The sequence below is a fragment of the Nylanderia fulva genome, unplaced genomic scaffold (genome assembly GCF_048542155.1).
Source record: "Nylanderia fulva isolate GAGA-0341 unplaced genomic scaffold, ASM4854215v1 Scaffold69, whole genome shotgun sequence".
In the NCBI taxonomy this organism is placed as follows: domain Eukaryota; kingdom Metazoa; phylum Arthropoda; class Insecta; order Hymenoptera; family Formicidae; genus Nylanderia; species Nylanderia fulva.
In genome coordinates this window covers 362,279-378,188 of record NW_028190797.1, presented here as the reverse complement: position 1 = coordinate 378,188, position 15,910 = coordinate 362,279, and the positions used below count along the sequence as shown (strand labels likewise).

Genomic DNA, 15,910 nt, shown 5'->3' with positions numbered 1-15,910 from the left:
TTACTCGCTTTTAGTTCTCGATACCTCGGAATCTTCAGATTTTCCGCGAACTTTTACCTCTCTATAGCGAAATTGAATTATTCAGTTATTCTTTCGATATTAAAAATCGTCTTTCGACGTCAAGTGGAAGATCTCTTATTCCAATAGCGTAGTGAAGAAACACACACTTGTGTATTTTATATGTTACATTTGTGTCACATTTCTTGTAAAGTATCGTGACGATTCGATGAAAATCGCGATTGTGTCGCATCTCTCAGCTAAAAGATGATATATAACATTATTTTCCAAAAAAATACGCTGATTATTCCTCGCCTTTTAAAGGGATTCTTCACAATTGTTTGTTTTATCAAGCAATTATTTTCGTACTTCTAGTCTTTTGTCGCATTAATTTAACAGAATTAAAAATTCTTTTCTACGATTGCAATACATATATTAATGATCCTAGGGAAGTTCAATTTTATATAAAAAACGAGAAATAATTATGAAATTATAGTTTTCCTTATCTACTATTTTATCTCGATGTGACGTGTCGAATGACAGACGAGCTGTCAACTAATTATATTATATTTATATAAAAAATATACATTTTGTATGAATATAAACACAAGATCTCTGGGATTAACATATATGAAAAAAAGCATTTTTATCTTCTAAATTTAGATTAAAAATCCAGTGTATGAAAGTATAGTTTGTATTACGATTCGTATCTGCAAAAAACAGCAATACATATTTACGTTCAAACCTATAATAGTATTAAATATAGAAAAAATTAACTCTATGTGTGCCATTACACGTTTGATCTGAATGATTTATAATGTAAAATTTAAAATATCTGTAATTATTCTCCGAAAATCAGTCGATAATTACCAATATTTTTAATTCCATGAAATTGCTATTATTTTGTCGGAATTCATCGTTCGCTGAAGGATCCCCTTAATATCTCCGCGAGTCGTATTTAGAGTGTGCACAAACATTTTCATGAATATCGGCGCACTCTACTTCATCGAGCAAACCACGGAACCCGCTCTCTTCTCTCTTTTCCTGCTTTAATGAAGTCCTCCGACCTTTGCGCTGCGCGTCTTTTATTTGCCTTGCCGGATGGTGGAATTAAACGCTCGCGGAGATTAAAATACTTGGGATGCTGCAAAGGATGCGTAAATAAGTTAACGGGCCGCGTCTTGGACTTCGACGGGAAGGTCACGCTTCGCCGGGAAATTTCCTTCGTCTGCCTTCGGGAGATCTTTAGGGAGAAGCAAGAGCGGCGATGCGCTCTTCCCGCTCGTCCCTCGGGTGGCGTATAATCCTGAGGAAGAGGGTGAGAAAAACCTTTTTATTTCGATCGAGGTCGCGAGTAGTCCCGAAGCGGCCAACTTCGGGCGCTCTTCTTCTCGTCATGATGAACTCGACTTCGGAAAAGTTTCAAACGATCGTTGCGCCAACTTTCCATTCCCCCAACTTCCGTCGACGTCGCGACGACCATTCACGGCCATTTGGTCCATTTAGCGTTATAAGTGCAGTGCTTTTTAACGATCTACGAGAAAAATAATAGCGAAATAGCGGTTTATCTGTGAAAAAAAATGTTTACTTCTGTGTTTTTATAATTAACCCTTTATTCTACATTTATGTAATGCACAGATTTAATTTTTATTTTTAAATATATTTTATATATAAGCAATTTATGTATTATACAATAAGTGTCCTGTGAAAAAAATCTGATATTTTACATAGATTTTTTTAAAATTTATTTATTAAAAACCATTACAAACTATCGGTGTTTTGTATTACAATAAACAGTAATGGACATTATTTTAGGATGGGGTGACATGTGGCCTCACGTAGAAAGTCACGGACTGATAGGCGATAGGTCCCAGGTTCAAACCCCGTTCGATTCTAAACATTCCATGTACCTCATAAGAATTTTTTTAGAAAAGGAATGTGGAAGTAGGAAAAGTTAAAAGGGAGGAAAAAAGAAGAGATGAGAAAAAAAGAAATTATAATTGCAATTATAGTCAAGTTAAAAGGTAATTAAGAAGATATTGTAAAAAAATTCGGATACATCCCTTGTAAAAAAAAAAAAAACGTTTTTGTAGTCCCAAAGGATCAAATAAACGTTATTATTATACATACAAATATCGATATTTCTATAAAAAGGATTCTCAATTCATGTATGCACATATTTTGTATATTTTTATAATCTTATTTTTCATATCTGTATCTTTTGTTGCGTTTTGTATTATATTTAAATACGATTGTACACACATGTTTATTTAATGTAAACCATTGTACGATGCTATTTTTGTTGTTTAACTCTGTTCCTTCTTCAAATATATATCGCACCACACCAAAGACGTGACTTTGGTTCGACAACAATTTCAAAGTCGGTCGCCGGTTATGAAAGCATATTGAACACTCGACTGCATCGCCGTAACGTCGCCAATGTGGTGCGAACTCAGTGGAAAACCGCATTTCCACAATGCTACGGTCGCGCGCGGATTGCGTGGCGAGCAGTGAAAAGCAAATGCATAATTTAAACTCAAATATCGCACCTTCGTGGACACTGCAATTTTCCATTTTCGATTAAAACTTGTACACTCGTGCCAATAAAGAAGGATATTCCTGAGATTATATATACCTGACGATATGAGAGAGTGTCGTTCAAATAGAAATATAAAATTTGGCCAGTGTAGAAGCAATCAAAATGTGTACTCTGCCGTAAAATTTTAACCCGATATTATTATAAACTTATTTTATTTATTAGTTTTCTTTATTTGTCACTTATTTTCCAGGTAGCAAGCGTACGTCATTTTGACGTCTAATGACGTTATTTGATGTCAAAATGACGTCGGATATAAAAAGGAATATATTATAAGAAATCGATTTATTAAAAAAGTAGGTTAAATTAAGGTTTTACTTTAAAAAATTAATTTATTAGAGGTCTCAAAATAATCTTGAAAAATAACTTTAATTAAAATTCAAGATTATCCATTTTTTCTCCTCAAAACCATCCATAAAAATAAACCTAAATTTCCTAAAATGTTTTGATTTTTGAGATGTGCAATTAAAATAGAATACCTTACGTGTGTATGTGTGTGTGTGTGTGTGTATACATACATATATATACATATATACAATATACATATTATATATAGGCATTAGCGGATCTTGACATCGATAATCGATAAAATTTCTGAAATCTTATTTCTACTTTCTTTTAAAATGTTTAAATTTTTTAATTACATTTTTAAGAAATTAATTTCTTTTAATTTGCAAGGGAAATTAATCCCCCCCAAGATTCACTAGTATATATAGGCATATATATATGTGTGCGCCATTTCTCTCTTTTTTTGTTCGAAGAGAACAATGTCGTATATATAAAACACTTTTTTCTCGCAGATGGTCAAATATTGCCGACTAGTCGTCGTCAGGAAGTGTCTGCAAATGGTACGCTGGTGTTGCATCGGGTCGACAGCAGTACCGATCGCGGTGCATACACGTGCACCGCGAAGAATAAGCAAGGTCGCTCCGACTCGCAGACTATTCACATCGAAGTCAAAGGTAAAGTTCTCTCGTTTTCTCACTCGCACGTTATGTGTACATGTATATATATTAACTTTCTTCTTCATTTCTTTTAAGCAAACATCTTGTCTGTTTTTTTAATTGAAACAACAGTGTCCCACAAGAGCAAGGTCGTCGTTCGACAATGATGTGGCGATCAACTTTGTCGAGATGTTCCGCGAATCCTAAATGTAAAGTTGACCGTAATCGTAGTCGTAATCGCAATCAAGTTCTTTCATGATGAAGTTGACTTATCCGAAGAAATCGCGCAATATTGTTTGCGGATTTGACACACGCCATTTAATGCAAAAATCGAAACTTTAAATCTTTTGTTAATTATTTGCCCATCAAATCGAGTCTTAAAAATTTTAAAGAGAATAAAATAAATAATAAAACTGCAATATAATATATAATATATAATATATAAATGTTTTGCACATACACGCATACGCGTATATACATATAATATATATGTATACATTAAAAAATCTAGGTTGACCTTTAAATTATCTTGAAAAGCTTTAGTTAAAATTTAAGATTATCAACTCTTTTCCTCTTCAAAATTAAAAATTTTATTTAACCATTTGTTGTCTACAATATCTTGATTTTGAGATATTTGTAGAGTGCAATCAAAATGGGACATCTTGTATACACCTTGTATTTATAATAGACATTATTGATGTCTTGATATTTTCGCTGAGGAAAAATCGTTTTCAAATTGGCTACAGAATCTGTCACTAAAAAGCATAGTCAGTGTGATTTTGGCATATTCTATTTTATATTGTACAATATATATATGTATAATGCATGATAAATGTATAATAGAAAATCCCAAAATCACTCCGGAAGTGCTTTTAAAAATAATCTTTCTAGCCAATTCAAAAACGATTTTTCCTCAACAAAAATAACATCAATAATATCCAAGTTACAAATTTAACAAAACTGCATATTATTCAGTCAATTTCAGAGTTTATGCAGTTTATTCTAATAGAATTTCAATTTAAGACTCAATTACAAAAAAAGACATATGTCGATTTTTGAGAAAAAAAAATGGTCTCCAAATTGAGTGTGAAATCTGTTATTAAAAAAATATTCGGTAGGTTTGGACAATATCTTCTATAGATACTTATTATATTCTGTATTACATATGTATATACATTATAAAAATATTATACGTCATTCAAAACGAGTTATAACACATTCGAGAATATAGGAAGCGATAGATAAAAAAAATTCGAACACGAATATATCAACGAAATGTCCGATTCGTCTTTCTTCTTCGTGGAAGAATTTTAAATTGATAGCTATGCGCGCGGAATTGCACGGACGTTTTATCGAATCGTGAATTTTTATCTCGCGTATTGAAGCACGACAATTTTCCTCTCGATATGCGTCACACCGCGGAGGAGAGAATCGTCGTAGAAAAATTTGTAGCGCTTCTTCCCGCATATAGTATAGTAGTACGCATGGAGTCCCATGTGTATAATACAGAAAATGGGTAAAAGGAAGAACTACAAGTACACATTTTATTTCTCGAGATCGAACGACGGAGATTCTCTCCTGTACTTCACGTATATATGACGATACGTGCGAGTGTGTGTGTGCAGCGGACTTTTCATGATTTAAAAAGAAATCCCAGCCGCTTCATTTCTACCGCAAAAGGCGCTCTACATTTTAAGACTTCTCTCTTGCGAAACGGGATATTTCGGGAGATAAATTATATTTCGCGAGAAAATTTCATACTTTATTTCCTTAGCATGAGGTAGCGATTTATTGCTATTCTAATGCACTAATCATAATTATATAAGAAGTATTTTAAAATTCTAAAATTTATTTTTAAACGTTATATTAAATGTTAATAAAAATGTTTAAAGCTATCAAAATTAATTTTGCTTCCACTGTGATAATGCATTAAATGTGCAGTTCATTATCATTTCAATAAAATTGTGAAGGGCACTGTCGTTTCATTAATAATACAATCTAATCCTTAAATATTTTCTAATAATAATAATTTTTTAGCACAGTAATTAAGGGAATAGATAATACAATTTAAATAATATTACATCTTGAACACTGCTCTTGGCATAAATGACAATTTCAGATAATCGATTTTTGTACTGCGATCACGTCAAGCAAAGCACACAGGTAGGATATGTAAAATGTGTTTGCGACGATTACTAATATAATTAGATCCGGCAATCTTGCAAAACTCTTTGTGTATCCTCAACCTAAATTTTTTAAGTCGAGAGGATATTGGATTGTAAAAGTCGAGTATAGATAATGCAAAGAGAAAGAAAAAGAAAAAGAAAAAGAAAGAAAAAAGTATATCGAATATTCTGTTAAATTGCTTAAGTTATTTCCTTTAAAATTAAAAATTCCCAAGTTTCGCATTATTCTCTACAAAACTTTTGAGATAAAATAATTCTTAAAACTAGAGGAACAAAATAAGAGCAATTAAAGAGAAAGAAGAGGAAAAATTCAATATCCTATTCTATGACTTGGAAATAATCCAGTGCATTCTCAAACAATTGACTACATAGTGTTACATAAATAAATAATAATCTTTGTCTATTCGTTTTATATGGTTAAAATATTTAAAAAGTATTCTTCGTGATCCTTTCTCCTCTCGACTCGACTTCTTCCGGCTCAACGATACGACAACGACGACGTCAATGACGACGACGACGACAACGATAATGCACGACGTCGCGATGTGAAATAAACTCTCGTACTTCTTGTAATTTGCAGTACCACCTAAAATCGATCCGTTTAGCTTTCCCGTCAATATCCAGGCGGGCGCGCGGGTGCACGTGACTTGCGCGGTCAGCGAGGGCGACTCGCCCCTGAAGATTACCTGGTTGAAGGATGGCAGGCCGTTGAAGCCGCGAGAAGCCACAACTCATCAGATCGGCGAGTTCGATCTCGCATTAAGGATACAGAGCGCATCGACCGCGCATAACGGCAACTATACTTGCGTCGCGAGCAACGACGCTGCCAAGACATCCCGCACGGCATCCCTTTTGGTCCATGGTACGCAGCGACCGCAGCCTTCCCTTCGTCGTCTCGATTCTCTCCCCTTCTCCCTCAAAGAAAACACAGAAAACTATCCGGAAATTATTTCAGATTGATTTTTTATTCATCTCGTCCGAAAAATAAAGACTTTCTCATTATACGTGTGTACAGGATGCAATAATCGTCGAACCTCGTGTGCAGGTAGAGCGGGTTAAACTGAGTAAGAAAGTCCTCTATTGTTTTACAATCTTCGCAATAATTAATGAGAAATCAATTAAAAAAGATTGACCAATAAGCGCAAAGGAAACGCCCACGTAAGAGTTCCAGCGTTATGCGTCACTCGTACATAGCCAATAGTCCTTTGTTGAGTTCCCACTTCGTCGCGCGCCTGTACTCACGTGGATTGGCTAATCTTTTTTAATTAATTCCTCATTAATTACTGCGAAGATCGCAAAACGGTAAAGGACTTTCTTGTTCGGTTTAATCCACTCTACCTGCACATGAGAGATGCAGCAATTATTACACTGAACACTTTGTATGTATACACTATCCTATTTCAATTCTCATATCTAACATGAAGTAATAGCCAATAGCCTATTATCATAAGGATAGAATGATATTTTAGCCTCATCACTCTCTATATATGTGTGGAACCTCGAGTTCTGAGGTTCTCGCTTCGAGAGAATTTTTCCTGATTTTCCGAACCAATTTCCGTATTCTAGTAGAATAGCCCTTTTTATTTCCTTGGCGAGGATGCGGCGTGCTTGACTCGCGGTTGTGATTCTGCTAAAAGCTCTTTTCCAATCGTACTTGGCGGTTTACGCGCGTTTCCATTGGCGCAACCCAACGGCGAGTACCAACGTTGATCGAAAGAGAAATGGGGGAGGGGGAGAAATGTGATGGTCGCTATTAATCGACGCGCGATTCTCGTCAATCGAACCGCCCACTTGAACGCGCAAATCTCGCGGGCGAAGCAAAAGCGCAAAAGATCAATCCGCGATTGAATAATAACCGTCCATATATAGGAAGAGTAAAAAGTTTGATATTCTCGTGCGAACTTTCATCGACATTGAAATGATCTGACTTTTTCTTCAACGTTTGTATATAAAACGATGAGATTTAATAAAGCGTGATTTAAAAAGCGATGAAAATGGAAGAGTGAAAAAACTCGTCAAAGATTACGCGGTCGACATCTTTTGTGATTATATATCAAACCATTCCATCTTCTATTATAAAAGAAAAATAGAGGCGAGATATTTATCACTCAAAGGCACTATGAAGAGCATAGAGGAGTGGTTTACATACATCCGCCGATGCGTGTTACATATTGTGCAATCCCCGTATAATGAGATTCCCACCCTCAAGAACATCCCCGCGCATTTACATCTCTCGAGGATAGCGTATTAAAAGCGCCATGTTCTTTCGACGAGCGAATCGCTGTTAGCGAAACGGAGCTCCCGTCAATGAACCGAGCAAATGAGTTGCCCAAGGGCGATTTTCGCATTTCATCGACGAGCAAAGAACAAACAGGGGGCACAAATTGTTTCACTTTTGCACATCTCTTACGTATTTATTGATATCGTGTAAATATAATTAATGTGGCATATAATTAATTTATGTTTCTGTGATAGTAGAAATTACTTCTTCCTTGGAAGAAACGATTCTATTTATTCTCGCCATTCTTGTAAATTACGCGAATATTGTAGGCATTCGATTTTAATTTTCTTGTGAAGATATTTGTGTCAACTGAATTTTCGATTGTTTTAATACTTAATTCTTTCATCTTTTATCTGATAATTTTCATTCTCGACTCATTGTTAACTACCAACTTGATATGCAGTCAAGAACAAAGTCCAAACTTGCAGTAACACATTTGAATACGTCCGCTCATAGACGACAATGGACTTACTCAGTTTTAAATAATTAGGTTAGGTTAGGTTAGGTTATAGTCTTCATTTCTCTACTACAATGCAACGCATTTATTAGATGCATATTGAAAAGTTTAGAAAACAAAAACAATCCAACTAGTCTTCTATATCTTCAAAATGTTCTTTGAAACTCAAAAAATTGCGATTTTGGCAGATTGAAAAATTGGATTCATCATAACCTTCGCGCTACGTGTTCGAGACAGTTTGACTTGTTAAAGCCGTATTCTCGCGAATTAACGTCACGCGCTCGCTATCGATAACGTTGGGAGACGCCAATTAAGGGACGGTCGACCGCCAAATTATCTTCACCGGGAATTCGCGCTCTACTTGCTCCGAAACTATGCGACGCAAATTTATCAACGCAACGTGTCTACCGCAAGAGCTTCTTTGTTGTCTCGCCCGAGAACCCATCCTCTCTGCTACCGTCCCTTTTTCCCTGTACCCTTTCTCCACCACCCCCTCCCCCCCCCCACTCTGTCATCCCCCTTCGCTTTTGTATACGTGTATATATATGAACATTTATACATACTACGTGTGCAGTTCCCGCGTCTACATGCATACGTGCGACGGACCTCTTTGGGCATTACTCACGTTATGTTGCCGCTATCTACTTCCCTCTACCCGCTCGCGGTTTCTCAATTATTCTCAAACAACCGTCGCGTTCTGTTCTAATACCCCCGGGGTTCTGGCGTTCTCCGGGTTGTATCCGAGTATATACATCGGTATCGCACGAGGTGCACAACGAGGCAAGTTATTATTGTTGTTCCACGGCATTACGCTCGTCGCGACGAGCGAGTGCTCTCATCGAAAAGTCGACGACCGCGAATGAAAAGAGAGAGAGAGATCTCTCTCTTCCGCCTTCCTTCCCCGGCCTCCACCTTCCCTCTTGCTCTGCTTGATTGTTTTCGCCGCTGCATATTTTGCGAAATACACACGGCGAGCACTCTCGAGGGACGCGCTCCCGTTTGGTGCAAACGGAAACATATAGTTCACGATGCTATCGCGAAACCATAAACCCTTTCATCGTCAGTGATGCAGCAGGAAGATGTCGTGAATTGTTCTCGATTTGCGTAAATGAACTTTTAGTGAAGCGGTAATGATGAATAATAACTACTGACGTTAGAAAATTTCTTCTCGTTGTATTAAAGAGAAAATCTAGAATTGTAGATTCATTGTATTTAATGTAATATTATGAGGATCATACCAAAAGTAAAATAGACTACAATTTTTTTTATAAATTAAATGTCTTTCCTTTATTGTTTTTTGAATAATAACTTTTAATTTATAAAAATATTATAATATTGCTCAATAATTTTGGTATGACCCTCGTATTTAAATATCAATTATATGTAAATCGAGAACTGCTTATTGCATTCAACATTAATGAAACATTTCTCGCTACATTATTTTAATTTTGTCTGTCTTTAATTCAACGTTATTTCTTTGTTTCAGTACAAATACACTCTTACGCGACCACACGACAAATATAACACAGCCATATTACATCAAGACGCAATGATACAATTAAATCATTCTCTCTCTTTCACACATGTTACTTTCGTATATAATTAATTGATCAATGATGAATCTGTAATGATCAACGTGAATCTCATCTGTTCCTTGCATTTTATTCCATCAATTCTATAAGACAACAAATATGTCTGTGCGTTGAAACTCCGCGTTCAAAGACTCCTCTTAGACTTCAACCACGGATTCGTCGTTGTAGACCAACCTAAAACTCGCCGGTCAAACTATTAACTCAACAATTTCGTCCCTGTTTCTCCGCTGTGTGGTATCCGGACTCAGTGAACGACGCTGGATAAGTTTCGTCCTCTGGGACGACGTTAAATAAGGGCTAACCATATTTATTTTAATCTATCCGCGATACCAAAAAGATCCGTCTGAGGAACGTTCAAGAAAACAGAATCCGATAGCTCGCGTTGTTAATTGGCCAGTTGAACACTAGGAGCTGTATTATGAGCTCGTATCTATCTCTAGATGTATCTCTAACAATAAGATAAGAGACGCCTCTAAAGTTAGAGAGGCCCATATTATGAGTGTACATCTATCTCTATAGATGTGTCTCTAAATGCGCCACGATAAATGTGGCGGTATTATGAGCGCACATGTAGTGACGCATTTAGAGACAATCATCTAAAAAAAACTTATTTTGAACCACATTTCTCACACTTTCGATAAATGTGCCTTTGGATACATTTACCTGCGTCTCTAGCTTTAGAGGTACATCTAACACAGATAGATGTAAGCTCTAAATGCGCGATAAAAATATGATTGATTTTAGATGTACATTTATCTGTGTCTCTAACTTTAGAGGTACTTCTATATAACTTTAGAGGTACATTTAGAAATAGATGCGAGTTCATAATGTGGACCTAAGATTCTCTAATTGGTCAATCGTACTGGTGATCCTAGGTACCAGTCGATATGTGTGGATGTATGCTAACCCTCCCATATCTAACAATAAGGCGGAAGAAAGCGCAAGCATTCAATCAACAACAACAATGGGAAAGGCCATCTTCAAGAGATCTCCGACGAATTCTACAAGTCCACGCACGTGTACACGCATATCATCACCACTCACACTCACAGTCACCATGTTTTTCTCTCTTTTTTTGTGCAGTTCCGCCCACCATAGCTCCCTTTAGCTTTAAGAAGGACCTGTCGGAGGGTCTGCGGGCCCAGGTGACCTGTATGGTCGAGAAGGGCGATCCGCCGTTCACGATCATCTGGTCGAAGGACGGCGAGCCGATTTCCACCCTCGGTACGGCGGTCGCCGTCGCCGTAAACGATCCCCGACATCACTCGCAGATACCTCCGGGACTGCGCGTAACCAACATTGACGCCCATTCCAGTGCCATAGTTATTGAGCGCGTCACCGCCGCTCACACCGGCAACTATACTTGTCTGGCGCGCAATTCGGTGGCCGAGGTCCTCTGGACGGCCGAGTTGATCGTTCGTGGTAAAGTAAAGAGAGCTGTACCGCACTAGCTGTACCGCACCACGAAAAAACGCACCGAGTCTTTGTGTTTTTTTTCTCTCTCGCACATCACTGTCTTGCACCTTGGCAGCGCACTACTGTATTCGCGACGATGTAGCGGCGGTGGGTGGCTGAATCTGGAGGGTGAAGATGACCGCGATGCAAATATAGAATCTTTGTTTAGAATAAGATGATATCAAAGACAGTTATACAGGGTATTTTAAAAGGAATGGTCCATATTCTAGAATGTAATTGTTCATATGATGTTAAAAAGTTTATATAAACATATGTCCTATTCTGGTTATAAAGATACAAACCCAGGTACCAAGTATACATCATTTTGACGTTGAATGACGTCAGTTTGCTACTTGGGACATATTCAATCTTAAGAACTAATACATTTTTGAATTTATTAGTAAAACCAAATTCTATGAAACAATTACATTAAATTTTCGCCGTTTCGTCTTACGAAATATCATGCAGGTCACGTTTGATAAGTCGTGTATTAATTTGAAATTTTTTATTTCTGATAAATTTCTCGTTACATCACTGTCAGCGTCGATGCCATATTTTAGCAAAAAAGGATTAAAATTTAAAAAATTTTTAAATATTTTAAATTCGATTTTGCGATGTCTAATTATAACTGTCATTTACTGTTATTTTCTATTTTCATACTGTGACAACATGCGAATCAACTAAATTACGATACGGCAAAGTGTGAAATTATTCCCCTGGCAATCAGGCCAGAGGGATTTCGCGAAATAAAAATTGCGAATGACGGAGCACAAATTCGCGATTTAAAATGCCGAGTCACCCTCCTATTCCATTCACCCGCAGTTGCCGTATCGTCGTCACGTAAGCGCAGCCGCAACCGCAGCAGCAGCAGCAGCAGCAGCAGCCACCGCAGCCGTTCGTCAAAAAGTAGCATGATGCGGGAATCACACTAGGGCTGCGCACTCGGATTTTGCAGCGGATATCCGGATATTGACGAAGAATATCGAACTGCGTTCGCGCGCACGCTCGGAATTCGAACGCGACGGGACTAGCTTTGTGCGTGAAAGTAATATCCGTCCTCCCCACGTGAATTATGGCACATATGCCGTTAAGCGGGACCACCGTACGCGCATACGTGTATTGTTACAACAACGCGGAGCCGACTGATAGAAAAAATCTCCCACACATTTCTTCATCGATTTGGCCAATTATTTGCGATGTAATACTATATAAGAGCTCGGTTGGGTAATTAATCAAAATATAATAAAACGTCCTAAAGAAGAAATGTCTTATTTGAAAATCTAATTCAATTTTTCTCAGTAGCTATCTTCTCTATATATTAGCATAGAATTTTATATAAATTCCGATTTCTATTTAAAGCTATTTGTAAATGATACTTTTATTATCTGACAGATCCATCCTCTCTCTCTCTTTCTCTCTAGGATATTCTAATATTCTCTTATATAATTTACACGTATCGTGTTTGAAAGTTTTCAGAATTGAGATTATATCATTAACACACGCAACTTTTTTTCATCTCATAGATATATTAGTACCTTTGAGATAAGAGTTGAATTTTTCACAAAAAAGAAATTAAAACAAGGAAGAAAAATGACTTTTCTACGCGAAAAGTTTGTTCATTAAAAAACGCGAGAGAGGGAATCGCGTGGGGAATTTTTTCTGGAAACATGTTACACGCTAGCCGGATATTCACGGAGATACGCGAGAAGAACAATTCGCCATTCCGGATAAGCGGGCAACGCCATCGTCCGGATAAACGCAGCTCTAGAGTCCTTTTTTTTTTAAGAGAGACGATATACGCGCGAAATGACGCAGCAGCAGCAGCCGCCCAGCCAGCAGCAACCCGTTGCACCAACGCACTTGAGCACAGCATAATATAACGTTGTTTCACCATCCCCCATCACCCCACCTCACCTCTCCACTACCCCTTCACGCGGTCACCGCATATATATCGTATTTTCTATCTAGATATGTATCCAACACGCGCGCACTGTGTCCCACCTTCTCTCGCACCTTCTCTCTACCCCTTATCGCAATAATTAAGTACTGCGATCGCATACTCTCCCGCATTAACTTGAACGCATTAATTTCGCGAGCGTCAAATGCAAAACAGTACCCAACTCTTTGGTCACGAAAGAGCGTTGGCGAAAAAATCATATATTGTCTTTTCAATGCTTTGAAATAATAATTTGAGAGAAAGTCTTCTTCTGTTAAATTATTGTGTTTCAAAAGAGAGACAATAAAATGTGTAAGATAAAAAAAGGAAATATATAGAGTATGGATCATTTTAATGTCTTACCTTAAATCTGTTTTTTCTATATCTTTTCCAAAAAAAATATACTTTGCACAAAAGTCGGTTTGATTTTAAACAACGACATCAATTTGTTTATTAGATAGTATCACTTTCAAGAAATTCACTTTTCTAAGTAAAAACGATTTTTTTAAAGAAAAGTTGTAAGTCTGATTGAAACAAATCTAACTATGTATATTAGTTAAGGATTTTCTTGATTTTCTCATGAGTTATTTATAATTTTGGAATATTAATATTCCGCTAACTATGTATATTAGTTAAGGATTTTCTTGATTTTCTCATGAGTTATTTATAATTTTGGAATATTAATATTCCGCAAACCTGTCAAAAGTTCCTGTTCAAATTAAACTTTGTGTTCTTCGATTATACTTAATGGCTAATTGCATAATAGTATTAAATCTTTAAAAACACTTTAAAATTAAAATGGATTATTTACCACAAAAATAATAGAAAGTGGTAGAGTTGTGTGGAAATAATTTCAAAGTTGAAAGGAGGGTGTATCTAGGAAAATCCCCCCTAGAGAGACCTCACATTTGTTTTATAAGTATACTTTCTATTTAAAAAGTGATAATTAGAAAATTTCTCGAAAGTGCCTGGAAACATTGCTGTCTTCTGACTCCCTTAACTCATTTTATATACCAATATTTTGATTGACTATACAGATTGATAAACCCTTTTCCACAACTAAAGTATTAATATTAATAAACGGGGGGCGTTATAATTTCAGGTAAATAAAAAAGTTAAGAAATTACTTTTTCCTATTTGAACTTTTTTTTTGCTCTTTTACATAAAATTATAGCGTTCACAATTCGTTATTATTAGTACTATAATTGTGGAAAAGAATTTTTCAATAAAAGATTCATGATCGAATCCAACTTCGCGTTTCTATCGATGAAACAGTGTTTTAGGATCACCTTAAAGTCAAACAACTTTGGTTCAAAACCTTTTTGTAAAAGATGTAGGAAAAAAGATATTTAGGGCATTAAAATGACCTACCCTGTATAGAACAAGAAATAGAATTTCGGCCGATATGAGGTCCACGCGTTTGTCATATTCAACACGATCGCAGTAGTCTAGAATGAAAAATGTATTGCATGCGGGGGCCAATACGCAGGCACTCTTCACAAAATTCGATTTTGCGCATATATATATATATATATATATATATATATATATATACATATATATATATATATAAATAAATAATATATAGCACCACACCGTCTTATGTGTGAGCCACAGCGAGTTAGACGAGCCAGCAGCAGCAGCAACAGCAGCAATCTCGTAGTTCAATTTTAGAGCACCGAGTTACGTTCATTTCACCCAGCACACGCATATCTGCACTGACACGTTTTTCACAAGTTATTTTTCTCTCTTATTTGATCTTAGGCGTCACACTAATCCCTTGGCACATACCGATCTCACTGGATGCGACGCTCGCTCCTTTTTCTCGTTCCATTTCTTCTTTTCCCATCTCCCTTTCTTTCTCTCCGCGTCACCGAAAATTCGCATCTATCTAATCCATCGAGACGAATCTGTCCTGTTTGATCCGCACGTTTGTCGAAAGAATTGGTTTCTGATGCGAAATCGTTACGGCAATGAGGGGAAGAAGGCAATTGAGAGACGTTATACATTTTTATTGGATTGGGATCGATAGCCAATCAGTTTAGAGATATCAAAGTATTCAAATTAATAAGAAGGAATAAAGGTTCGGAAAAAGAAAAAGAGAAAGAACTATCAAAAAAGTAATTTTATGATTTAAAAAAATCTAATAGCTTTCTAAACTATCACTTTATCGACTAAAAGATTTTGTAATGCGATAATCGTCTTTATAAACATTATATCTTTGTTATCGTTATGATTTTACCGATTTTACTGTATGATATTGCATACAAAATTATTATCTACGAAATTATCGAAATGGAAAATTACACATTTTTCCATGTAGCTTACAATATGATACGGCGCGTATAATATCCTTCATCCTCTCAACTCTTTGATTATTAATTACAATTGAACAAATAATTTGCTTGCGAGCGCATAAATACATGCTACATTATGTAAATGAGCATGCATTATACATATATATGT

The 15,910-nt window shown here is 36.4% G+C and overlaps 1 protein-coding gene across 1 annotated transcript in view; it reads left to right on the top strand.

Moving 5' to 3' along the window:
- Positions 1–15,910, top strand: part of LOC114942144 (cell adhesion molecule Dscam2) — a 250,788-nt gene that overhangs the window by 206,874 nt on the left and 28,004 nt on the right. The window contains 2 exon segments of the mRNA XM_085488400.1: positions 3,394–3,555; positions 11,137–11,475. Of these exon segments, the coding sequence (XP_085344526.1) occupies positions 3,394–3,555; positions 11,137–11,475 (501 nt within the window).